This window comes from Hippocampus bargibanti, linkage group LG13, assembly GCF_051943395.1.
Source record: "Hippocampus bargibanti isolate YZ-2025 linkage group LG13, ASM5194339v1, whole genome shotgun sequence".
Classification (NCBI taxonomy): Eukaryota; Metazoa; Chordata; class Actinopteri; order Syngnathiformes; family Syngnathidae; genus Hippocampus; species Hippocampus bargibanti.
In genome coordinates, this window is record NC_142746.1 from 410,800 (window position 1) to 436,864 (window position 26,065).

Here is a 26,065-nt window from a genome sequence, read left to right on the forward strand (position 1 = left end):
AAACAAACATATTATTATTATCATTATTATTATAGCAGTGTTTGAAAAAATGTCTGCCCAGATGCCAGAGGCGTGTAACTTTTACGCCGGGCGTACAACTTCCAGAACTTCTCTGCCCGGGTGTCCGACAACTTTTTCCAGGAGGGGAAAAAAATGAATGTTTTTTTTTTTATTTTTTTTTTTTCAAATCAAACGTTTGCTTTATTCTGATTTCGAAATATTTGTTCAACTTTAAATTTCGGTTTGTTTGGCAATTTTCAATTTCGGTTCGTTTGGCAAATGACATACTCGGCAGCCAATCAGAAGCCTGCATCGAATAACTTCATGTTTCAGTGTGCATTTGCATGTCATTTTCAAAAGTAGACGCAGCGAGAACACAAGATGGAAAATGGATAAGTGGTTAGGAATCAAGGCAAAACCTCAGTCCCAGAAGAGAGACTCAAAAGAAGCGAACAAAATTGATGACGCTCCAAACCGTCAACGTTCATTGAGAGCATGGTGGAAAAAGGAGTTGAGGTGGCTTGCAGCAGACGTCGCACTGTGCAACCTGCCGGAAAGTGTATGGACAAACCACAAGTGGAGCACAATTAGCAGCAAAGGATATTTACCACAAATTAAGCAAGGGAGCATTTGTGCTAGGTACATCAATGACTTCAAGTGTGGTTCTGTTATATATTCTGATTATCATTCCTGATTACTTTGCAACAATGTTTTTTTTTTTTTTTTTTTGCGATTTGTCGTCATATTGTGTCTCAAGTTGTGAAAAATGGGGCAGGCAACTTTATGGGAGGGCAGGGCCGCTAACTTTTTCACTGATTATAGTACTACAGTAAAGTCTCGTTATATCGATATCAGTTATATTGATAGTACTGCTTATTACGATACTATTTCTATGAACGCAAGGAGAAAATTTACATGCCGCAGGATCGGATATATCGATAGTCCGGTTATATCGATATACTATTTTCATTTCCCGGCAAATTTCTAGTCTTTTATGTATAATTAGTTCAGTTTAGTACGATACCGGTTATTACGATAATCCGGTTACTATGATGCCCTTTTCATCTCCCGCTAGCCATTTTGCTCTGCTTATGTCGATACAAAAGCAGCTTAAGATGAATCGATATTTGCTTCAGGATTTCTATACAGTACCACCATTAGTGATATCTGTATTGGTCACACCGTTGGTGACGTGACCCACTTTCGTGTCTTGCACTGTGTAGCAGAGCTGCAGTAGCATTTGAAAAATACTGTAGTCTTCTTATACAGTATACAGTTGTTCAACACCAATTTCAACCATGGGGAAACGTAACAATTGTGACCTTGGAACGAAGTACAAGGCAATAGTGGCTGTGGAGGACAATCCAACAAGGAGCAAATCCTCCATCGTGAAAGAGTTCGACGTGCCAGAGAAGACATTATCAACGTAAGTAATGTAAACGTTGCAGTTTTTGTTTTCCATACATATATTTAATTGTGTTGTATTCAGATATGTTTATCGCTTGCAATAATCACTGTTTTTCATACAGTATGTACATGCTGGTGTTCGTGGTTTCTCTCGTGTGTATAGAACAATGTCGAGTGCTACTCAGAGTCACAATTGCAAGTGTGTTATGAAAATAATAACTGACGTTTTTATTTAATGCATAAGCTTATTTTTCACTTCACTACAGTACAAAAGCATGCTAGATACGCAATCCATGAATTCAAGTGTGTGAGGACTGGGATGAAAAAAAAAAAAAAAAAAAAATTGACCCAGGGGATTTTTGTTTAAATGCAGCTGCAATAGAGCGTGGATTACTGTAATATCAATGCATTCACCAACATGAGCGCGTGGTCAACAATGCTGGCCATTGCTACGGGGTTTCCCAGGGAGTTTCATTGACCAGGGGTCAGAGGGTGGTCGGCTGAGAGGGGAGAGGGTGTTTGGGGGAGTCTTTGTGCGTGTTCTTGTCTCCCCTTTTCGTGTTCTTTGTCTTTCGTCTTTTTGTGCGTGCATTGTGTGCTTTTATGTATTGTTGTGTATGTACGCACGTTGTGTAAGCTTTGCTAAGAAAAAAAAGTGGGGGTGGTCTGCCAGCAGAGAATGCGGACAGCCCACCTCCTCCTCCTCCTTCTTTCTCTACCCGTAAGAGGGAGATGGGGGTAAATTCACAGCCGCATTCTGAGAACGGCAAATTGATTCATTTGTGAATAGGTTAATAAACGAAAATAAAATTAATAAAGGGTTGCGTTAACATTCACAAACGTGTTGTGTAAAAAAGACATTCTTCCTGCTGAATGTGATTCTGCCGCGAGGCCTCTCCTCTCCATAGGACGAGAGGCTGCCTTGTCATTACAAGAGGACTCGACCGGTTGCCATGGAGTCGGTTATCCTGTCTCATCTGGAGACCTGTCCAACCATGCCGCGAGGAGACTTTCGTCTCCGCTTGACGTCCTCACGAATGACATAACACTGTTTCTTTATTCCCATAGCTTTTTGACCAATACCGTCGACTTGAAACAAAAACTGAATTAAATAGTCAGGCAAATTAGACTGAGTGAACGAATAAATGAGCCTACAAACAAATGAATAAACAGAGGCTGAACTTGAGTGAATTTGAAGGCAAACTAAAATATTTTTGTTCGATCTGATAGTGTTTTCACTAAGAGAATTGAACACGTTGAAGTCAGAATTCCAATGTTTTTGTCTGCGATTGGGACAAGTAATTTTGAAATCCTGATTTGGGTGAATGCAGAATGAAATGGAAATTGTATAAATTGACAGAATCAAAGAGTGAATTGAATGCCAAAAATACTGCAAAAGTGTGACAAACAAAATGGCCACGCTGCCTCTTACGAAAGTACAAGCCAACTCTTAATTGGCGCTTTGTGAGGCCTGACGTCACGGCACCTGCGCCTTAATTCCTCGTTAATTAAACAACGGAAAGCACTAAAAGTTCCCACCATGCTGACATCATTTGATGGCTCACAGCGGGCGACGGAGCCATGTTGCCAATTAAAAGCCCGCTGAACAATATTCCCACCTTCATTTTCACGCGGGCGACGGAGCCATGTTGCCAATTAAAAGCCCGCTGAACAATATTCCCACATTCATTTTCACGCTAGCGGCTTTATGATACCGACAAACGCACTAATCAGCTAATTGGTGTTATTTAGCATTTTGGAAAATTCAAAACGCAGCCTCGCTAGGTCGCCCGACGCGGTGAAGCTAAACTAAGTTGAGTTGACTTTGACTTAAGAGTGAAATTTGCTCCATGGGCGAGCTCTTAAAGGACAACCGACATCACTTTTTTGTTTCCTAACTGACATCAGAAAAACGTTTTATAGCATCTAAAATGCCCAAAACACGCAGTATGATATTTTTATTGAAATGCAAAACACCAATAAAAATGACTTAAGTGTCCAAATCTGCAAAAAATGGAGCTGCGAATTGGGCATTTTCAGAAAGTCCCGCCCCCAGTTCGTGACGTCACGCCAAGACGTCTTGCATTGCTGGAGAATCAAAACAATGGCTTCAGATTCAGAGAATATGCTTTCTTGTGACACATCCAGTTATGAATATGATTCAAATAGTTCTGAAGAGGAAAGCATACATGTTTGCAATCGATTAAAGAATTTATTCCTTGCCATTTTGAGGCAACATTGGGGGGAAATGGATCACCAAAAAAGAGTCCAAGCTCCTGCGAGAAATTAATCAGCCCGTTTCCACAGGCTGATAAATTCCTTATATGGAGCTTGGTCGCCCTCTTCTGGTGGCTTTTTGGTGCAACACGAGATTTTCAGACCAAACAAGTACATCAAAATACATTGACGTGATGGAAGGACTGCTACAATGTCTTTTTTTCAGTCAGGGGCGTTCCTACAGTGACGTCACGTACGGACTCGTAACCAACTCAAAAACAAGACTTCCTGAATATTTAGCGCGAGTCATAAAAGCTAAAATATAGCTATAGGCGGTGGAATCATTGTCAAATACGCTCAGTAGAAGTCATTTGAAGCCATTTTACAAATTATGGACACAACTTGTCCGGAGACGTCGGTTGTCCTTTAAGTCAAATTTGCCAGCCAATTGTCAAAACGCAGCCACGCTAGGTCGCCCGATGCAGTGAAGCTAAACTATTCGCTCTGTGACTTTGACTTAAGTGTGAAATTTGCTCCATGGCCGAGCTCTTAAATCAGATTTGCTGGCCAATTGTCAACAAAGGAGTATCCGTCCTGACTAAAACGGACTTAGCCACCCGCTAAGTCTTGGCCGGGCACCCCGACGTGACAACAAAACGCTGCGTGAGGACAGCACCGTCTCATGTCGCCACAAATCGCCGCTTAAACACCGGGCTGACTGTAACTGTCACATCACAGCGCTTGGCTCTGATTTGACGAGATGACAGTTGCGCAAAAACAAACACGCTAGCACAAAGAAGGCAAATGCAAAGATTTCAGTGGTGGCGCTGAGAAAACGATGACAAGTTTCCGCGGCTGCGGAACAACAGAGCTGTAACAAAGCGCTAAAGCGGACAAGAGGCATATGCTGCCCCCTCTGACAAGCACTTTATTGGATTGGTTTGGATTTGCCTTTATTAGTCTCGCAGTGGAGAAATTTACATTTCACAGCAGCACCCAAGCAAGAAAAAAAACCCCGAACAAATTTGGGAATGGAGTTTTAGGACTATAATAACATTCAATGCAGCGTGAGAAACCTTAGGCTGTCTTCTTTCATCCAAAAAAAGTTAATTTCTAAATGACATACATCTGAAGTTATATGAGCTTGAAATGAGGGCGGCTGTCCAAAATACAATTCAATACATAGATATTGGTTTCTATAGCGCTTTAACAACAGCTGCAGCTGGAACAAAGTGCTGACATGGAAAATGTAAGCAAATGCTACCCCCTTGTGGAATGGGAAAAAAAAAAAACATTGCCAGAGGTCTGGCCAGCGCTTTATCGGCACCCAAGCAAGAAAAAAAATAAAACCTGAATAAATTCAGGGAATGACTCAAGGTGTGACAGGCAAACACAACAAAATCCTCCTCTTTCAACCAGAACTGCTTCATGTCACAAAGAGTTACAGCATGAAGAATGAATGACTCTCTGTCTCTGTCATGTTTATTGTTATTTTTTGGTTTTTTTTGTTTTTTGACTTCAAGATGGCGCCGCGAGAGTGGCTGCCTTTCCAGCAGCTCCTGTATTTTGTTTTTCTACTTCTTTCTTTCCTTTCCTTTCCTCACTTTGCTGCTGTGAAATGTCCATTTCTCCGCTGTGAGACGAATAAACGTCCATCCAATCTAAATAACATGATACGAACAGTATGAAAACCTATCGGTCCGCAACACACTTCTTAGATTTGATGTGGTAACGTTTCAACGTACCTTCAAATTAAAATGTGCAGTAAATATGCATGAAAATGTATGAAAAATACGACTCCCCATCGCCGCATATGATGCAACCGCTGGGTTTCATCACATAATGTAGGCCACGGGTGTTCAAGTCAAGGCCCGGGGGCCAAACCTGGCCCGCCATTTCATTTTATTCGGCCCGCCAAAGCAAATCAGGCATGTCAAGCGTCATGCTCATCTATCAAGCAAGCTGACTAGCAAGCTGACGAGCGAGATAGCTAGTTCTTTTTCTTTTGAGCTCGCTGGAAAATCCCTAACGGCAGTGTTGTCCAAGTTGAAGCACGGGGGCCAAATCTGGCCCGCCACCTCATTTTATTCGGCCCGGCAAAGCAAATCAAGCATGTCAAGTGCCTTGCTCATATTTCAAGCGAGCTAACTAGTGAGCTAGCTAGTTCTTTGTCTATTGACCTCGCTGGCAGATACCTAACAGTACAGGTGTCCAAATCAAGGCCGGGGGGCCAAATCTGGCCCACCACATCATTTTATTCGGCCGTTGAAAATTCAATGTTTATTTATTTAGCTAGCTAGCAAGCTAGCTGGCACTCTTTCTACTCAGCTAGCTGGCTAATCCCTAATAGCACAAGTGTCCAAGTCGAGGCCTGGGGCCCAAATGTGCACACCATTACATTTTATCGGCCCACCAAAGCAAGTAAATTGATCAGGTTCCATGATGCTTGCTAAAGTCTGAAGCAAAATTTCAAATGGTCATGTCAACCACAACAACAGTCATTTTTCTTGACTTCAGATTTCAAAACGAGTTCTTCATTCATTCACACCATCGACATTTGGAGGGACATTTTCTACATTTCACATTTACACTTCTACGTTGACGTACCAGACACGAAACAAAAACATTATTCGCAGAATCAGAATCAGAATCAGAATACCTTTATTCGTCCCGCAATGGGGAAATTTGCAAAGAAGAAGAACCCTCTTCTTCAGAGCAACCCTCTTCATACGCTGGTGTCATTTTCAATTGCTATTGGCTAAGTGACTAGCCAATGTTTTATTTTGAAATGGCCGATTGGCAAATTCTGTCAACTTTGCTCCCAAAGGCTCAGTCAATAAATTAATGTTTGTGTTTTCAGCTCGGCTGGACGGCGTGCAAAGATGGCACTGAGAGGAATTTGGACCTGTTTCTGCTTGCTAGCGGGTAATGTTAGCATACGGAGAGAGGGTCTATGTTTATATTTTCCTTTTCATTTTTTCTTCTGTTTTTGTTTTATAGCAGCGTTGCCCTTCGCAAAGCAAACAAACAACTGCAGCTCACAGTTTCTGGAGGACCTCATGGCTGATCTCCAGGTACTTGTGTCTAAAAAGGGATATCTGTCCAGACTTTCAATCATAAGAATAATAATACATTTCACTTCTAAGCGCCTTTCAAAACTCTCAAGGTCACTTTAATGTCACAGGATAGGTTTTTCTGTGGGTGAGCAGCGGCAGCCACACGTGCCAGCGTTCACTCAGCCCAGAAGTAATTCAAAAAGCTAAAAGCTACCGAGCTAATATAATGCTAGATAGCTAATAGATAGCTTGCTAGCTACACAGCTAATGTTCCCTGACTTGACTTGAAGATTGCATTGGTAAGTTAACTTCGATTGACCTATATATATATATATATATATATATATATATATATATATATATATATATATATATATATATATATATATCATATATATCTCATTTTCCGTACCGCTTATTCCTCATTAGGGTCGCAGGGGTTGCTGGAGCCTATCTCAGCTGTCTTCGGGCACGAGGCGGGGCATATATATATATATATATATATATATATATATATATATATATATATATATATATAAAAAATCTTTGCACAACCTACACCTTGGGTCTTGTCTGGTGTGGTATATCCCTGCCTCTATGGCTCTGGTGTTCAGGGCCTGCTCTTGAGCAGTCAGGATGAGTGCCTCTGTGCTGTCCTTTAGGCCAGCCCTCTCTAGCCACTGATAGGACTTCTTGAGATCAGCCACTTCTGCTATGGTTCGGTGGTACATCCCGTGTAGGGGCTTTTCCTCCCATGATTGTCCCTCTTCCAGCACCTCATCCTCTGTTCCCCATTGTCTGAGACATTCTCTGAGTACATCATCCGTTGGAGCCTTCTCTTTGATGTATTCATGGAGCTTGGATGTTTCATCCTGGACAGTGGCTCTCACACTCACTAGTCCCCGGCCTCCTTCCTTACGGCTTGTGTACAGTCTCAGGGTGCTGGACTTGGGATGGAACCCTCCGTGCATGGTAAGGAGTTTTCGGGTCTAACATCCGTGGTCTGAATCGCTTCCTTTGGCCACCTTATTATTCCTGCAGGGTATCTGATCACTGGCAGGGCATAGCTGTTTATTGCCCGGGTATTGTTCTTGCCATTGAGCTGGCTTCTGAGGACTTGCCTCACTCGCTGGAGGTATTTGGTCGTCGCCCCTTTCCTTGTTGCTAGTTCGAGGTTTCCATTGGCCTGTGGTATACTGAGGTACTTGTAGCTGTTTTCAATGTCTGCTATTGTTCCTTCAGGGAGTGACACCCCTTCAGTGTGGACTACCTTGCCCCTCTTAGTCACCATCCGACTACATTTCTCCAGCCCGAATGACATTCCGATGTCATTGCTGTAGATCCTGGTTGTGTGGATCAGGGAGTCTATGTCCCTTTCGCTCTTAGCATACAGCTTTATGTCATCCATGTAGAGGAGGTGACTGATCGTAGCTCCATTTCTGAGGCGGTATCCATAGCCTGTCTTGGCGATTATCTGGCTGAGGGGGTTCAGTCCTATGCAGAACAGCAGTGGGGAGAGTGCATCACCTTGGTATATGCCACATTTGATGGACACTTGCGTTAGTGGCTTGCCATTGGCTTCAAGTGTGGTTTTCCACATCCTCATCGAGTTTGCAACGAAGGCTCTCAGGGTCCTGTTGACCTTATACAACTCCAAGCATTCATTGATCCATGTGTGTGGCATCGAGTCATATGCTTTCTTGTAATCAATCCAGGCTGTGCACAGGTTGGTATGTCGGGACCTGCAGTCTTGTGTGACTGTTATCAGCTGCTGTCAACCAGCAGCTGATGTTTGGCACCTCTAGTATCTCTACCAATGCCTTTCTGTGCTTTGCTCATGTATTGATCCATGTGTCTAATTAGCCGCAATTATGCCTGCCATGAGCTTCCATGTTGTGGAGAGACAGGTTATTGGCCGATAGTTGGAAGGAACTGCACCCTTTGAGGAATCCTTCATGATCAGGATTTTCTCCCTTCGGTTAGCCATCCTGGGTGAGTCCCATCAGCAACTGGTTCATTTGTGCTGCTAGGCGCTCGTGGAGAGCTGTGAGTTTCTTTAGCGAGTAGGTGTGGACCATATCCGGGCCTGGTGCCGTCCAGTTTTTCATACCTGAGACTCTTTCTTGCATATCTGCCTCTGTGATGGTAACTGGGTTCTGTTCAGGGAGGTTGCTGTGCTCCTCTTTCAGAGTCACCAGCCATTGTGCACTGTTGTTATGTGCGACCTCCTTCTCCCATATGCCTTTCCAGTATCTTTCAGTTTCCAGCCTTGGAGGGTCTGTTCTGCTGTTAGAACCCTGCCACTGTGCGTACACTTTCGCAGGTTGTGTTGCAACAGCCTGTTTATTCTTCTGGCCTCATTCTCTTTCGTGTACCTCTTTAGGCGACTGGACAAGGCCTGGAGCCTGTGTTTGGCAGTTTCGAGTGCTTCAGGTATGGTTATCTGCATGTACCTCTTGGGTATTGGCCTTTTATTCACACCTCTCTGGTTTTCCGTCAATGGACTCACATCTTTCCGAGCCGCCTTGATCTTAGCCTCCGTCCATCTTTTCCATGGTGGGTAATGAATCTCGTGGCTCTCATGGTTGCTCTTGTAGCCAAGCATCTCTAGGATCACTGATGCTGAAGTGTATATCAGCTCATTGGTTTCTGTGATCGTTCCGGTCGGGATCGTCCTCAGTGCTGCATTCACAGTTTCCATGAGACTTTTAGGTGATACTACACATAGCCGTTGTAATCGGATTCTTAGTTGGCCAGTATTCATTCTTGCCATGATATTATCTCTCAGGTCAGTTGCTGCTTCGCTCAGCATTTCATTCATTGGGGCTGGCTTCCCAATCTCATCATTCATTGGGGCTTGCCTCCCAATCTCTGGTTGAACCTCTTCCTCTGATGTGGCAGCCTGGGGCCCTTCACCTCGGACTTTGTGTTGTACCTCATCAATCTCAAATTGTGATAGCAATTGCCGTTTGTGCATATTGGAACACTGAGCTACTAGTTGTTTCGTGGTCAACCGTGACTGTGGGTTTCGAAGTAACCATTCAGCCCCCATTCTCCGCATGTAACCCCTCTGACTAGGGTTGCTTGAGTAGTAGCATTCCAACAGAGTCATGTTATCGCATCTCGTCCATCTCCGCTTTGTTCCAGTAGCCCATTTTTCATCAAGGTGCTCTGGTTCCCTACCTGTCATTCCATTTATTGTCTCTCATCATTGTATGAGGTAGGCATTAGCGTGAAGGGTCTTGCCCAAGGACCCACACTGGATGATGTTTTGTGCTCATTTTCTCTGCCCCAAGTGGGATTCGAACCCTCGTCTCCCAAAAGCCAAACCGATGCCTTATCAACTGAGCTATCCAGCCTCATCAATATATATATATATATATATATATTCATTTTTAGAATGTCTTTCCACAGAATTGCATTTAAAACATGAAAACGGCAATGTCAAAATCTAAACTTTGAAGCTACAAAGCTGGCTTTTCAACCATAATCCGTTCCAGAAATATGTTCATAAACCGATTTATTTGAAAACCAAAACAACATTTCCCATTATAATCAATGTCTGCTTTTTTAATGTATTTTTTTATCGTGATTGAACAATACAAATATGTTTGCTTTCAATCGACCGCTACGCTAGGATAATGCATGAGACGCGACATGAGGAAGTGACGTATAAGGAAGCGGAGGGGAGTTGAGTGGTGTGTTCAGGTGCGCTCAGTTTGGTCGAGAACCCACGTTAGGTTTCAAACCAAAGCATAAAAAAACTGATCTTTTTAGTCGAAAATCTAATTGGTTGAGAACCGAGACGGGTTTACGATACAGACAAACGCACTAAATCAGAATCAGAATCAGAATCAGAATCCCTTTATTCGTCCCGCAATGGGGAAATTTGCAGTCCACAGCAGCAATTGAAGAGGGATGGGGTTGGGGTGGGAGTGAAAGGATAGAAAACAAGATATTCTAAGCATAACAAAATAAAAATGTCAACTGTATACTGTGCAAATGTAGATGTGCAAAAACCGTTCTATAAACAAGACTGTACATAGTGCAGAATCAAGAGATGCATTTAGATATATTGCAACAACCCATATTTACAAGTGTCCAGTTTTTTTTTTGGGTTTTTTTTTTCACATGTGATCATTGGGAATTGTGAAGCCTGACAGCAGTCGGTAGGAACGAGCGGCGGTACCTCTCCTTCTTGCAGCGCGGGTGTAATAGTCTCTGGCTAAAGGAGCTACCCAGAGCTGTCAGGATGGGCAGGAGGGGGTGGGAGGGGCTGTCCGTCATAGCTTTTAGTTTAGCTAGCGTCCGTCTGTTGCCCACCTCCTCTAGAGAGTCCAGCGAGCAGCCCACGACAGAACTGGCCCGCTTGACAAAGCGCTCCAGTCTTTTTCTGTCCCGGGTGGTGATGCTGCCTGACCAGCAGACAATGCCATAGTGGATGGCTGATGCCACCACAGAGTCATAGAAAGTCTTTAGGAGTGACCCCTGAACTCCAAAAGACCTCAGTTTCCTGAGGAGGAAGAGGCGACTCTGTCCCTTTTTGATTAGGGCATCCGTGTTTGTTGTCCAGTCCAGTTTATTGTTGAGAGTAACACCCAGGTACTTGTAGGAGGTCACCCTCTCAATGTCCGAACCCTGGATGTTCAATGGTGCAGGTGACGATTGTTTCCTGCAGAAATCCACCACCAGCTCCTTGGTTTTGCCAGTGTTGATCTGGAGGTGATTCTGCTGGCACCAGTCCACAAAGTCCTTTGTCAGTCCCCTGTACTCCCTATCGTCTCCCTCTGTAATGAGGCCGACAATAGCTGAGTCGTCAGAGAACTTCTGAAGGTGGCAGGTTGGGGTGTTGTAGTTGAAGTCCGAGGTGTAGAGGGTGAAGAGGAATGGAGCCAGGACTGTTCCCTGCGGCGCTCCGGTGCTGCAGAGAAGCCTGTCCGACTCACAGTTCTTTACCCTCACGTACTGTGGCCTGTTTGTGAGGTAGTCTGTAATCCAGGATGTGAGGTGATGGTCGACTCCGGCATGCTGCAGCTTGTCCCCCAGTAGACTGGGCTGGATGGTGTTGAAGGCACTGGAGAAATCGAAGAATGTGATCCTCACCGTGCTCCCAGCATTCTCCAGGTGCAGCAACGCCGAGTGGAGGAGGTAGATGATGGCATCCTCCACACCGATGCTGGGCTGGTAGGCAAACTGCAGCGGGTCCAGCGATGAGCTTGCCAGCGGTCGCAGGTGGGCGAGGACGAGTCTCTCCAGCGTCTTCATCAGGTGAGACGTCAGCGCCACCGGTCTGTAGCTGTTGAGCTCTTTGGGGTTGGCAATCTTGGGCACTGGGACCAGGCATGACGTTTTCCACAGCTGTGGAACTCTGCCCAGCTTCAGGCTCAGGTTGAACAAGTGCTGGACAATGTCACACAGCTGGTCGGAGCAGGTCTTGAGGAGTCGGGAACTGATGTCATCCGGACCTGCTGCCTTCCTCACCTTCATCCTCCTCAGTTGGTTCCTCACCTGCGCAGTTGTGACAGACAGGCAGGAACCAGGAGGCAGAGTGGCGGCTGAGGGTGTGACAACGGTTGGGAGGGCAGATGTTGGTTGTGGAAAGCTGGTCGTGAGAGGGGGCGGGGAGGGTAAGGCCACAGTGAGAGTTGGTGCAGGTGCATCTACAGGTGAAGTTGACGGTGGGCCGGGGGCGGCTGGCGTCTTGTCAAACCGATTGAAAAAGCGGTTGAGTTCATCTGCCCAGTCCTTGTCTTTTTCGTTCAATGTCACTGGGCTTTTGTGGCCTGAGATGTTTTTCAGGCCCTTCCAGACACCAGCGACATTGCTGGCTTGCAGCTGCTCCTCCATTTTCATCCTGTAGGCCTTCTTCCCCTCTCTGATCTTCCTCCTCAGTTGGATCTGCACGGCCTTCAGTTCCTCTCTGTTGCCCGACACAAAAGCCCTTTTCTTCTCCTTCAGGAGGACTTTTATGTCGGGATTAATCCATGGTTTGTTGTTGGCAAAACACCGCACAGTCCTGGTGGGTATGGTGTTTTGTTCACAAAAGTTAATGTAGTCTGTGATGGTGTTGGTGAGTGAGTCAATGTCTTCCCCATGAATCTCAGTAAAGAGCTCCCACCTGGTTGAATCAAAACAGTCCCGCAGAGCTTCTTCAGCTTCTGTGGACCATCTTTTGATCGTGCGGGTCACAGCTGGTTGCCTCTGGACAAGGGGTTTGTACACAGGCTGGAGATAAACCATATTGTGGTCTGCTCTTCCGAGAGGGGGGAGGGGGGAGGGTTTGTATGCATCCTTGGCGTTTGAATAAAATAGGTCCAATATGTTATTGTCTCTGGTGGCACAAGTTACATACTGTGTGAATGTTGGGAGGGAGAATTTCAGGGAAATGTGATTGAAGTCCCCTGAGATGATAAACAAGGCGTTGGGGGACTGGGTTTGCAGCTTGTTTACAACAGATATGAGGGCATCGGAGGCAGCGCCGCCATTTGCCGTAGGGGGAATGTACGTCGTCATGGCTATGACGTGTGAGAATTCCCGTGGCAGGTAATGCGGCCGAAGGCTAACGGCTAGCAGCTCGATGTCCCGAGTGCAAAGTTTTTCCTTCACCGTGATGTGCCCAGGATTGCACCATTTGTCATTCACAAATACAGCAATCCCCCCTCCTTTCTGCTTACCGCTGCCTTCATTTCTGTCCGCTCGTACGAGTTGGAAGCCCTCCAACTCTGCGTGGGCGTCCGGAGTGATTGCCGAAAGCCATGTCTCCGTGACGAGTAGCAAGCTGGCTTCCCGGTACTCCCTCTGATGTCGCGTTAGCGCCGCCAGCTCGTCCATTTTATTTGGGAGCGATCTCACGTTCCCCATGATGACGGACGGGAGAACGTGTCGGTATTTCCTCGTTCTTTTGCGGCGATCTTTCCCGGCCCGACATCCTCGTTTCCTCCTCTTCAATTCATCGGGGATGTCTGGTGCGGCGGCCGCTAGTCCGCTATTAGCCCGCCACGCTAGTAGCTGGTCTCGACTGTAAACAATGGGATTCCGCGTGCGCGTGGATTCCCCGTTCACAGGAGCGATGAAAAAGTAAAAAATAACGGCGATGAGCAAAAGAAAAGATGCCCATCTCCTCTCCGTAGGTTTATGGAACGAGATTAGGCAAAACAAAAACGGAAAAGTAAAGAAGTGAAAAAGTAGACAAGAAAGGGAAAGAGCTGCTGTGGAGGCAGCCACACAGGGGGGCGCCATCTTGATCTTCATTAAAGTCATTAAAATGAGCTAATTGGTGTTATTTAGCCGTTTGAAAAATTCAAAACGCAGCCTCGCGAGGTCGCCTGATGCGGTAAAGCTAAGCTAAGTGCAAGTTGACTTTGACTTGGATTGGATTTGCCTTTATTAGTCTCACAGTGGAGAAATTTACATTTCACAGCAGCAAAGTGACTTAAAAGTGAAATTTGCTCCATGCTCTCCAATTGTCAAAATGCAGCCACGCTAGGTCGCCCAACGCGGTTAAGCTAAGCTAAGCGCTAGTTGACTTTGACTTAAGAGTGAAACAAAACGTTGGAAAACCCAAGTTTGACTTGACTTTGGGGAAAAAGGTCCAAACGTGTTTGATACGATCCACCAGATGGCGGTAGAGTGCGGCGCAAATCCCGGGTGGTCCCCCGAGCAGACGGCTACCCTCCTGCTCAACATGAGGAATCTGACTAAGATGCTGCGAGGTAAAATTGACATTTATTTGGCTCGTGACTCCAATGTACCGAATTTTCTGGTGTATAAGGCGCACCGGGGTATAAGGTGCAGCCTCAATGTATGTTGTATTTTCAAAATGTTTCCATATATAAGGCGCACCGCTGTATAAGGCGCAGGGTCTTCTTTGGAAGAAAATGAAGGCTTTTGGGTGCACCGTATACACCGGAAAATACGGTTCTTAAGACTTGACTGACATCATGGTGAAGGTAGTGGTTGACTTGTGGCTCATTGTTCTGACGTTTCAAATTCTCTTCACTAAAATCTTGATTGTCCCCAGGCGCAAGACCGCACTTGTGATTCTTGGGACGAAAATGCAGTGATACCTTGGCCTACGAACTTAATTGGTTCCCAGACAGTGTGTCAGGCGAAAAGTGTGTATCCCAAAAATTAATTTCACATATGAAACCATTAAAATTAAAACACATTAAAATAATGTAGCCACAAGGGGGCACAAGCCAGTGTCTTATTGTGCCGCCAAGCCCGGATAAATACAGAGGGTTGCGTGAAGGGCATCCGACGTTAAAAAAAAATGCCAAAACAAATATGCGAATCAAACCTATGAATCCCATACCGGATCGGTCGAGGCCCGGGTTAACAACGGTCGCCATTGGTACTGTTGACCTTCAGGGTGCCAGTGGAAAATGGACGACTGTTGGTCGAAGAAGGAGAGGAGGGAGGTGTGACCGGAGTTGGGCTTATCTTAAAAGAGGAGTTTGTTAGGAATGTCTTAGAAGTAAAAAGAGTATCAGATAGAATGATGAGTCTGAAGCTAGAAATTCAAGGCGTGCTAGAAATTGAAGGTGTGATGTTCAATGTTGTTTGTGGGTATGCCCCACAAGTAGGATGTGAGCTGGTGGAGAAGGAGACATTTTGGTTGGACTTTGATGAAGTCATACAGAACATCCCGAGAAGTGAGAGGGTTGTAATTGGTGGAGACTTCAATGGACATGTTGGCGCAGGAAACAAAGATGATGAGGAGGTGATGGGCAGGTTTGGACTCCAGGTGAGGAACGCTGAAGGACAGATGGTGGTGGACTTCGCTAAGAGAATGGAAATGGCTACTGTGAATACTTTCTTTCAGAAGAGACAGGAACATAGGGTGACCTATAAGAGTGGAGGCAGAAGTACACAGGTAGACTACATTTTGTGTCAACGGCGCCATCTAAAGGAAATCAGTGACTGCAAAGTAGTGTTTGGTGAGAGTTTAGCCAGACAGCATAGGTTGGTGGTGTCTAGGATCACGCTGGCAGTGAGGACAAAATGGTGGAAGTTGAAAAAGGAAGAGTGTTGCATGACATTTAGGAAGGAGGTAAAACAAGCACTGCGTGGGCAAGAGGTCCTTCCAGATGACTGGCAAACTACAGCAAACATAATGAGAGACACAGGTCGGAAAGTACTTGGTGGTGGAATGGGGAGGTGCAGGAGTGTATACAGAGAAAGAGGTTAGCAAAGAAGTGGGACACTGAGAGGACGGATGAGAGTAGACAGCAGTACAAGGAGATGCAGCGCACGGTTAAAGTAAAGGTGGCAAAGGCCAAACAAGAGGCCTATGATGACTTGTATGCTCGGCTGGACAGCAAGGAAGGTGAGACTGATCTTTACAGGCTGGCGAGACAGAGAAACAAAGATGGTAAGGACCTGCAGAAGGTTTAGGTGATTAAGGATAGAGATGGTAATGTATTAGCAAGTGCCAGCAATGTGTTGGCAAGATGGAAAGAGTACATTGAAGAATTGATGAAAGAGGAAAATGAGAAGAAACAAAGAGTAGAAGACGTGACTGTTGTGGACCAAGACGTAGCAAGCATTAGCTAGGATGAAGTGAGGAGGGTGCTGAAGAGGAGGCACTCGGGCCTGATGATTTACCAATCGAGGTATGGAAGTGTCTTGGAGAGGTGGCGGTGGTGTTCCTCACTGGGTTATTCAACAAGATCTTAGTGAAAAGATGCCTGAAGAATGGAGATGACGTGTACTCGTGCCCATTTTTAAGAACAAATGAGATGTGCAGAGTTGTACAGAGGAATAACGTTGATGAGCTATACAATAAAACTCTGGGAAAGAGTAGTTGAAGCTAGACTAAGAGCAAAAGTGAACATTTGTGAGCAGCAGTATGGCTTCATGCCAAAAAAGTACGACAGATGCAGTGTTTGCTTTAATAATGCGGATAGAGAAGTACAAAGAAGGTCAGAAGGAATTGCATTGTGTCTTTGTAAATCTGGAGAAAGCGTACGACATGGTGCCCAGAGAAGAACTGTGGTATTGCATGAGGAAGTCTGTGTTGACAGAAACGTATGTCAGAGCGGTGCAAGACATGTATCATGACTGGAAGACAGTTGTGAGGTGTGCTCTCGGTGTGACGGAGGATTTCAAGGTGGAGGTGGGACTCCACCAGGGGTCAGCTCTGAGCCCCTTCTTGTTTGCTATGGTGATGGACAGGCTGACAGACGATGTTAGATAAGAATCTCCTTGGACCATGATGTTTGCAGATGACATTGTGATCTGTAGCGAGAACAGGGAACAGGTGGCGGAGAAACTAGAGATGTGGAGATATGCCCTGGAAAGGAGAGGAATGAAGATCAGTCGCTGCAAGACGGAATATATGTGTGTGAATGAGAGGGATCCAAGTGCAAGCGTGATGCTACAGGGAGAAGAGATAAAGAAGGTGGAGGATTTTAAGTACTTGGGGTCAACTGTCCAGAGCAATGGAGAGTGTGGAAAAGAGGTGAAGAAGCGTGTCCAGGCAGGCTGGAGCGGCTGGAGAAAAATGTCAGGTGTGATGTGTGATAAAAGGGTTTCAGCTAGGATGAAAGGAAAAGTGTATAAAACAGTGGTGTGACCAGCCATGATGTTTGGACTGGAGACAGTGCCATGGAAGAAAAGACAGGAAGCAGAGCTGGAGGTAGCAGAGCTGAAGATGTTGAGGTTTGCTTTGGGAGTGACCAGGTTGGATAGGATCAGGAATGAGTACATTAGAGGGACAACTCATATTCGAGGCTTTGGAGAGAGTCAGACTGAGATGGTTTGGACATGTCCAGAGGAGAGAGAGTGACTATATCGGGAGAAGGATGTTGAGCCTTGACCTGCCAGGCAGGAGACCGAGAGGAAGACCGAAGCGGAGGTTTATGGATGTGGTCAAAGAGGACACGAAGGTAGCTGGTGTGAGAGAAGAGGATGCACAAAACCGGGATCGATGGAGGACATTGATTCGCTGTGGCGACCCCTGAGGGGAAAAGCCCAAAGGAAAAGATGAACAAGGAAACCGTTAAAATGAAAATAATCTGTTCCCAGGTCCCCATAAAACATCATTTTCTACTTTCTAATTTTCTTAAAACTACACAAAATATACCTAATTTTATGTATAATAAATGTGCTATGGTATTTTAATTAAAGAAATAAACTGTACAGTATAATAAAGTCATTTTATTTACCTTTGTGATGGTCATTGATGGCTTGATGGAATGGAGTCATCAGCATGAAACACTTGATGAGGAATGCTCACCATCTTGAGCAATGATCCCTTGTAGTGCTTTCTCTGCGATCATTTTACCTAGTTCCTCATCAATTGTGTTCTGTTAAACAGGGTTGGTAGATTTTTTTTGAAGTGTACAGATGGCTTGTGCAGGTTATTTGTGAAGCCTGATTGATAGGATATTTTAACCTTGCAGTCTACACTCTGCCCTTGAACTATAAAAGTTGAAACGAGTCAAAATTTCACTGTTTTCGATCCATTTTCTCACTCTCTCACTGTCGTCTGCCTGTCTCTAATGTTTAACCCCCCCTCACTCACTGCTGCGTTCTTGACCAATCACGTGTCTTTAACCGAAGACTGGGGGCGGGGAATAGAGGTCAAAAACAAGTCGGCCGCCATTTTCTTGTTAGGAGAATGGGCTCGTTCGCAAACGACACATCACTCATTGTGGCGCTCCGTGTGTATCCTGAAAAATAGTTTGTATGCCAAGGTAAAATGTTCATAAATTTAACATTCGTAAACCGAAAAGTTCGTCAGGCAAAGGTTTCGTAATCCGAGGTATCACTGTATAAAGAATTGTTGAAAACGTCCAGTTACATTCACAAGCAGCAAAAGCTCTCGTGTGACATTTGCGGTCCAAGCCCGACTTATCCAAAGTGCCGCTGGCATTCAGATTCTCAAGGAGTTCAGCCGGCGAAATGCCCGCAGCCAAAGGTTCCCAAAAACGGAGGCTTGGCGTGTGCAACGGTGGCTTCCCGTCGCTTCTGCAAACCTCTGTGCAACCACGTAAGCGTCGCTAACGCGCTAGCGGGATGACAAGTGGTGGCTGAAGCGGGCGGATAAAACCCCCTTTACGTGTTGTCTCCCTCAGGGTTACGACTTCGCCTTCCTGAGGAAAAGCAGAGTGTTCGAGGAGTGCAGCCCGGCCACGGCTTCCAAATGGAGCACTCAGTACGTCGGAGGAAACAAACTAGCGCTTTGCAACGGTGGGCCTGGGGTGAACTTTGGATTTTTTTGGGGACGTCAAATGTCATAGGCCAACGTTGCGATTTGCTTCCGTGTCCGTCTGTGCCGTTTGCAGAAGCGCCGCTTCAAGTGGCGGGGGTCAAGTCGGCATATTTTCCCAAAGACCAGGATTGTGCCAGCGTAAAAGGGAACCAACAAGCAAAGAACCAAACACTTCAAGCTGTTGCGGAGGAGCTCAAGAATCACTACGGCGTCAACGGAGATGTCGAGTCGCTCTGCCTGATGTGTGGATGAGCATTAAAAAGCTTCACTACTACCAAAAAGTAGAGAGTAGAGATTTTTTTTATATTTTAATATTAGCTATCTTAACTCATTAAGCGACAGACAATGTGCAAAACTGTGTCCAATCCGGTGCCAGGGATTTTGTCATTGTCACTAAAATTCCAGGACACACAGAATATTAACTTTTAAGACCACATAAACATTCAATGCAGCGTAAGAAACCTTAGATTCTCTTCTTTCATCAGGAAAAAAAAACAGTTAATTCCTAAATGATATGGTTCTGGAGTTATATGAGCTTGAAATGGGGGTGGCTATACAAAATATAGTGCAATACAAACATACTGGTTTATATAGCGCTTTAACATCAGCTGAAGCTCTAACAAAGCGCTAACATAGAAAAAAAGGCAAACGCTACCCCCACATGGAAGGGAAAAACATTGACAGAGTTCTGACCAGCGCTTTATCGACACCCAAGCAAGAAATAAAATGAAAATATATTGGTCTGGAGTTATCTGAGCTTGAAAATACAAGCTCCCACATAATATATGCAGTTCACTTTATATTTGTAAACGTAATACTATTAAAAAATGATGTGCAAAAAAAAAACAAAAGAAAAAACATTAAAAATACATAGTCGTCTACGAAAGTCGAAATGAAAAGTATTATGATCCACTGCTGAAAATGACGCTTTGATCATCTCCTCTTTCATCTAGAACTGCTTCATGTGACAAAGAGGGTACAGCAAGCGCAGAAAAATGTGTCTTTGTGTCGTCATATTGTTTGTTTGTTTGTTATTTAGTTTTTTTGTTTATTTTTTTTTTACTTCAAGATGGCGCCGCGACAGTGGCTGCCTTTCCAGCAACTCCTGTATTTTGTTTTTCTACTTCTTTCTTTATCAACAGTCCTTATGGAAGGTGACTCTCCTTCCATAAGCCATCAACGACCATCACAAAGGTAAGTAAAACTTTCTTTTTTTACAGGAAGAGAAGTCTGAACCCCATTCCATCAAGCCATCAACGACCATCACAAAGGTAAATAAAATGACTTTATTACACGGTACAGTTTATTTCTTTAATGACAGTCCTCATGTAATGTGCATCTCTTTCCAAACAGCAATTCCCTCTGACCTCCGATCTCGATCGATCTAGTTATTTGTTATTTAGTTGTTTTTTGTTCTTTTGACTTCAAGACGGCGCCGCGAGAGTGGCTGCCTTTCCAGCAGCTCCTGTGTTTTGCTTTTCTACTTTCATTTCTTTCATAACTTTGCTGCTGTGAAATGTAAATTTCTCCACTGCGAGAGGAATAAAGGCAAATCCAATCCAATCCAATCTCCAACGCCATTCCATCAAGCCATCAATGACCATCACAAAGGTAAATAAAACGGCTTTATTTCACAGTAGTTTATTTCTTTAATTACAGTCCTTATGGAATGTGCCTCTCTTTCCAAACAGCAATTCCCTCTGACCTCTAACGCCATTCCATCAAGCCATCAATGACCACCACAAATCTAAATAAAGTGACTTTATTATACAGTGCAGTGTTTTTCTTTCATTACAATACAATAGCACATTTATTATACATAGAATAAGGTAAGTTGTGTGTAGTTTTAAGGCTTGTTTAGTTGAAAATTATATATTATGGAAACCTGGGAACGGATTATTCTTATTTTAATAGTTTCCTATGGGAGAAAAAATGGGATACACACTTTTAGCCTTACACACTCTGTCTGGGAACCAATTAAGTTCGTAAGCCAAGGTCTCACTGTATCAATACGCCTTTCTTGATACTTGCACTATGTACCGTTTTTTTATGAAACGGTTATGCACATTTAGAGTATACAGTTGACATTTTTATTTTGCTATGCTTAGAATAACTTGTTTCTATTCCTAATCCTTTCACCCCCATCCCATCCGCTTTCAAATTGCTGCTGTGGACTGCAAATTTCCCCATTGTGGGACGAATAAAGGTTTTCCGATTGTGATTGTCCACTAGAGGGCAGTAGAACGGCTTAAAGCAGGGGTGCTCATTACGTCGATCGCGATCTACTGGTCGATCGCGGAGGTAGTACTGGTCGATCGCAGCGTGACAATAAAAAACATTTGTCAGCCTATCAAACGTCCCGCCACTTGATTGACATACAGGGCAACCATTCAGATGACAACTGAATTTTTACGTTTAGGTCGCCGTGCATGCGTAAACAACGGCGCTAAACGCAGCAAAATTTACAAGCTAGTGAGCGAATTACCTCAGATTTTAAGCCCTTGCTAAAACATATGGTGATCAAAATGAGGGAGAAAGAGGGACCAAGTAAGGGGGCCAAAACATATTACTTTCATTCGGAATGGGAAAATGTGGAGCGTCATTTTCGGACTGTTCATGGAAAATACGACATTGACTTCCCGCCGAAAAGCCAGACGAGAAAGAGAACGGTGGATGAACTAAAATTCCAGTTGTCCGGACAGCGGTCATTTTTCATTCAACATACATATATATGTATGTTGTGTATGTACATATGTATGTACATATACAGTAAAGTCTCGTTATATCGATACTCAAGGGAGTCCGAAAAAATATCGATATAACCGGGACTATCGATATATCCGACCCTGTTTGCATGTAATTTTCTCCGTGCGTGCATAGAAATAGTATCGATATAACCGGGACTATCGATATATCCGATATCGATATAACGAGACTTTACTGTATGTACATACATATGTACATACAGAGAGATGGTAAAAGAAGCATTCGTTGAAGCAGCTGACTCCTTGTTCAGAGACGTTAAAAATAAGGCAGAGATATTATCTTCAATCAAAGCTCTGCAGCTGTCAAGACATACAGTTACACGGCGCTGTGAAGCCACGGCCGAGGATTTAACCCAGCAAATGTGGAAAGACATCGGAGATTGTGAGTGTTCTCACTGCTGAAGTCCAGGGCTCGTGGACAGTTCTGTAACTTACTCACACAGGGAAAGTACCAACATGAGCACATGTGCTACCTCCTTGACTGCATTATTCGGCTCCACTTATTTATGTGAGTCAGCCTTTTCCTACATGAAGATCATTAAGTCCAAATACCGTTCCACCATAAATGATGTACATTCATTTGGAGATGTGCTTGAGGCTGGCTGTCAGCAGCTACTGTCCGGACTATGCATCCCTGGCTGATTCAATTCAGTGCAAGTCATCAACGTAAACTCAGGTAATTACAAAAAATGTTCATAGTTATGCTTATGGGAAAGAGATGCCCATTTCACGGTAAGATCAGAGCATCGTCATCAAATGGTAAGTATAGTTTTTGCTTTTTTGAATGTTGCTGTGGCGATGACCATTTTGTGTTTGGGAGCCTTTAACTGAGCGAGTTGCTTGTTCTGTAGCCACAAAGGGACATAAGTCTTCTTGTGCCGGTCCCAAGCCCGGAAAAATACAGAGGGTTGTGTCAGGAAGGGCCAAAACAAACATGCAGATCAAACCTCTAAAGATGGAGGACACTGATTTGCTGTGGCGACCCCGTCAAGGGAAAAGCCGAAAGGAAAAGAAGAAGATGTGCTATTTTATTATGTATCATTTTACTTATGGTTTTATTGTTATGTGCTTTGTTTTATTGTTTTATTGTAAAGTGTCCTTGGGTGTTTTGAAAGGCGCTTGAAATTAAATGTATTATTAGCTTATTCACTTATGCAAGGTACATCAACATACATTGCACATACAAAGAATCCTTAAAACATTTGAAAATAATTATGTTTTGCATTTTTGTCGTGGGTAGATCATTTTGACTTGGTTGTTTTTATAAGTAGCTCCTATGCTGAAAAAGTGTGAGCACCCCTGGCTTAAAGATATGATGACAAATATTTATTGCTCTGAATGATGCATGCACTGCACACCTTGTCCACTAGAGATCGCTAGAAAGGCTTAAAACAACTACAAGTATTTCCTGCTCTTTCTGATGTGTATACACACTGCACACATTGTCCACAAGAGGCCAGCACGGTATCATTTACTAGACGGACCGGATCAACGGTGACAAAATATCAAGTCGAAATCTGGAATGTCTCGTTTAAGACATCAAATTGAAGACTTTGACGTCAATCAAGGTGAGCAGAAGGGAGAATTTAAAGACTGGGTGTTATTTGGAGGGACAATGAAAGTATTTATCACGGAAAATTCAACTTGAGGTTCATAGATTTAAAAATAAAGGGCAATTTTATAGTTTGTCGAAGTCTGTGGTGAGGCCTAGTTTGGTATTGCGGATATGACATTGGAAACAATGAAGAATCTGAGATTAATGTTGTTTTTTTGCTCATCAATCAAAAATGATGAGTATAGCTCAAAATAAACCCGTTATCGGAATGTGTGTATAATACTCTGCCGTTGTTTTTTTTTTAATGAATAGGAACACAGTTTATTCATTTCAGGTGGCGAATTCTGACCAAAGGCTTTTAAAATTCACATTAAGCAAATATTTGGGGGAATATTTGTTTCTATTTTTTATTTGTTTGCCACAACAGGCAGGGTCTTCATTTTTCTTCCTTCCACAAACAAGAACTAGAAGGTGCGGCTTCTAAGGGTGATTCCTACGCTTGCGGTTTTCCACCTTCTACGAGAAACACATTTAAAGGACGACATGGGAACGGGTTGAAAAACAACCCGGAACGCGACGTGTCACAATTAAGGTCTATCAATCGTGGCTATTCTTCCAGTGATGATATGACACGGGGGGGGAGGGGTACGTACGCTCTGGAGTAGTTGGACTTCCATCTTTAAGGTCTCCAGCAGAAGCTCCATGTCTCCTTCTTGGTGCATCGCCAATTCCTTCCTCATCCTGGATAAGCGAAAGAGTCAAGTTAGGAGAAGTTGAGAAGTTCAAGATGGCGCCCGATGCGGATTGTTATTCAGCATTTTTGGCCATAACATTCATCAAAGAGGAGACTGTGCCTCAGCACGAATATGCCAGCACTGTTTTTGATTTGGGAGGAATTATCAGTGCCATTTGACTGTCATCGCTGGGCAGCTCTGAAGCGATGGTGCTTTTTTTGCGCCTGTCACGGGAAGCATTTTCACAGCCCAGCTGAACGGAAAGGTTGGTGCGCTGGACAGTCTGCGGATGCGTAACTGGCCTCGCTTGGAATTGAAACGGATTTACTGTACGTGGGACAAGAGATTTAAGACAATCTATTTTGGCCAATGCATGCTACAGCTTGGTGTTTGCTTTCAACATCTAGCTTGTAGGAGACGTGCACGTTTCACCATGACGTCCCCTGATCGACGGGTGAAAAGGACGCTGTGATCCTCTAGAACTGCTTCATACACTACTGTATTTTGTTTTTTTTACTTCTTCCTTTCATCATTTGCTGCTGTCAAATGTAAATGTCTCTACTGCGAGACTAATCAAAGCTAATCTAATCCAATCCAAATTTGTTGAATAGACAAATGTGTGAACACCATTTAACGCTGTCGGTGGAGCGCCGAGCACGAATCTGCTTCTCAGCGTGTACATTAAGCAAATACCGTCAAATGTATTTTTGAAACAAATCCCTGAATTGACTTGACAGGGTCTTTTGAGAGGATGAGTGTATTTTTGTAATTTTAGCAACATGAGACTTGAAGCACAAGAATAAAGATGGCGGTGAAAGGAAAAAGCCTGATTAGAGTGTCAATCAAAAATGAACGAACCTCAATGTAGGATTTCCATGCCTCCCGTATAAGACGGCCAAAATAAAAATACAAAGTATACGCCTAAACATGTCAGGTAATTAAACACCTAAAATACACTGTCAGAAAATAATCTGTTTTAAATTGAAAATACTTTCAAAATACAATCGCTCCCCTACCTACAAACATTTGAGTTACAACCAACTGTACATACGAACATTTTTGGACCAACATTTTCCTGTCAGGTTTTATTTAAAAAAAATGGAATGTTTGGCCACAAACACACACACAATTGGGGGAAAAAGGCAATAATGGGGGCCAAAAAAGAAATCTTGTTTTTGTTTAAAACATATATACGAAGATTTTTGATGTAATATATGTAGTATTCTCTCCAGTTGGACAAGTACATGTCTTTATAGTGCATTTATTTTATTCAATGTTTATTTTTCAGTACAAACCAATACAGGTTACTTATACAAGCCTTAAACAAACTTATATAAACCTTAAAAACCCTTATATAAAACCCTTAAACATACATTCCCTACAAAATATAGCACTGGAGCAACTTACGGACAAATTCACCTTACGAATGACCTTTGGGAACGTATTTCGTTCGGAAGTTGGGGAGCATTTGTACAGGTTACGTATACAAGCCTTAAACATACTTATATAAACCTTAAACATCCTTAAATAAGCCTTAAACATACATTCCATACGAAATATAGCACTGAATCAACTTACGAACAAATTCACCTTACGAAGGACCGTTGGGAACGTATCTCATTCGTAAGTTGGGGATTGTCTGGAAATGCTATTTTTGATTGTGATTATATATTAAAAAAATGGGAATGTATTTTTTTTCTCCAGTCCATCCATCGCAAAAGCTCGATAGCGCATGACGCAGCATCATATTTTCGATTGGAAAATAATGAAACACTTGAGCCACTGAGGCAAAATTACATCTCGCAAAGGGCAGCGCCGGTGTTAACTTTTATATGCCATCAAATAACATTTTATTTATTTATTTATTTATTGCTGCTGGGGCAGAAGGCTTAAGAATGCCATTTTGGATTGTTTCGATAACATTTCCAGTCGCGTGGAAGCGGGAAGGAAAATCCCCAGTTAGAAAAATCTGTCCTACGCTTTTTGGAAGTGAGGTTAACAACGTGCATACTGAACACTATGAATGACTCGGGCGTTCATTGAAACGGACATGCATTCAATTTGCACCAGTCGATACGCACGGGAGCTAAATATGCCTCTCGGAGAGACAGCGC

General features: G+C 43.7%; 2 protein-coding genes across 4 annotated transcripts in view; one reads left to right on the forward strand and one right to left on the reverse strand.

Moving 5' to 3' along the window:
- The first annotated feature begins 6,459 nt into the window (after positions 1-6,459).
- Positions 6,460-19,178, forward strand: LOC148888885 (uncharacterized). Of its 2 annotated transcripts, none has more exons than XM_089011919.1 (6): positions 6,460-6,549; positions 6,625-6,698; positions 14,299-14,392; positions 18,563-18,675; positions 18,761-18,875; positions 18,971-19,178. In XM_089011919.1, the coding sequence occupies exons 1-6, from the start codon at positions 6,507-6,509 to the stop codon at positions 19,147-19,149; spliced, it is 618 nt and encodes a 205-aa protein (XP_088868045.1). In that variant the 5' UTR covers positions 6,460-6,506; the 3' UTR covers positions 19,150-19,178. The 2 variants fall into 2 exon arrangements, with proteins under 2 accessions (XP_088868045.1, XP_088868046.1); XM_089011920.1 differs by having other exon boundaries at positions 6,471-6,549; positions 6,628-6,698.
- Positions 19,179-23,598: 4,420 nt separating this feature from the next.
- Positions 23,599-26,065, reverse strand: part of ccdc172 (coiled-coil domain containing 172) — a 29,566-nt gene continuing 27,099 nt past the window's right edge. The window contains exons 7-8 of one of the 2 annotated variants that reach the window (XM_089012248.1): positions 23,871-23,958; positions 23,599-23,733 (exon numbers count right to left, since the gene is read on the reverse strand). In XM_089012248.1, the coding sequence (XP_088868374.1) occupies positions 23,698-23,733; positions 23,871-23,958 (124 nt within the window). In that variant the 3' untranslated portion in view covers positions 23,599-23,697. Of the gene's footprint in view, positions 23,734-23,779; positions 23,959-26,065 lie in introns of those variants that run through there. The other variant, XM_089012247.1, reaches the window with a different exon arrangement.

Coding starts and splice junctions, on each gene's coding strand:
- LOC148888885 (XM_089011919.1), top strand. CDS start 6,507: ATGGCACTGAGAGGAATTTGGACCTGTTTCTGCTTGCTAGCGG. Junction 18,676..18,760: donor GCAAACCTCTGTGCAACCAC/GTAAGCGTCGCT, acceptor TGTCTCCCTCAG/GGTTACGACTTCGCCTTCCT. Junction 18,876..18,970: donor CAAACTAGCGCTTTGCAACG/GTGGGCCTGGGG, acceptor TGCCGTTTGCAG/AAGCGCCGCTTCAAGTGGCG.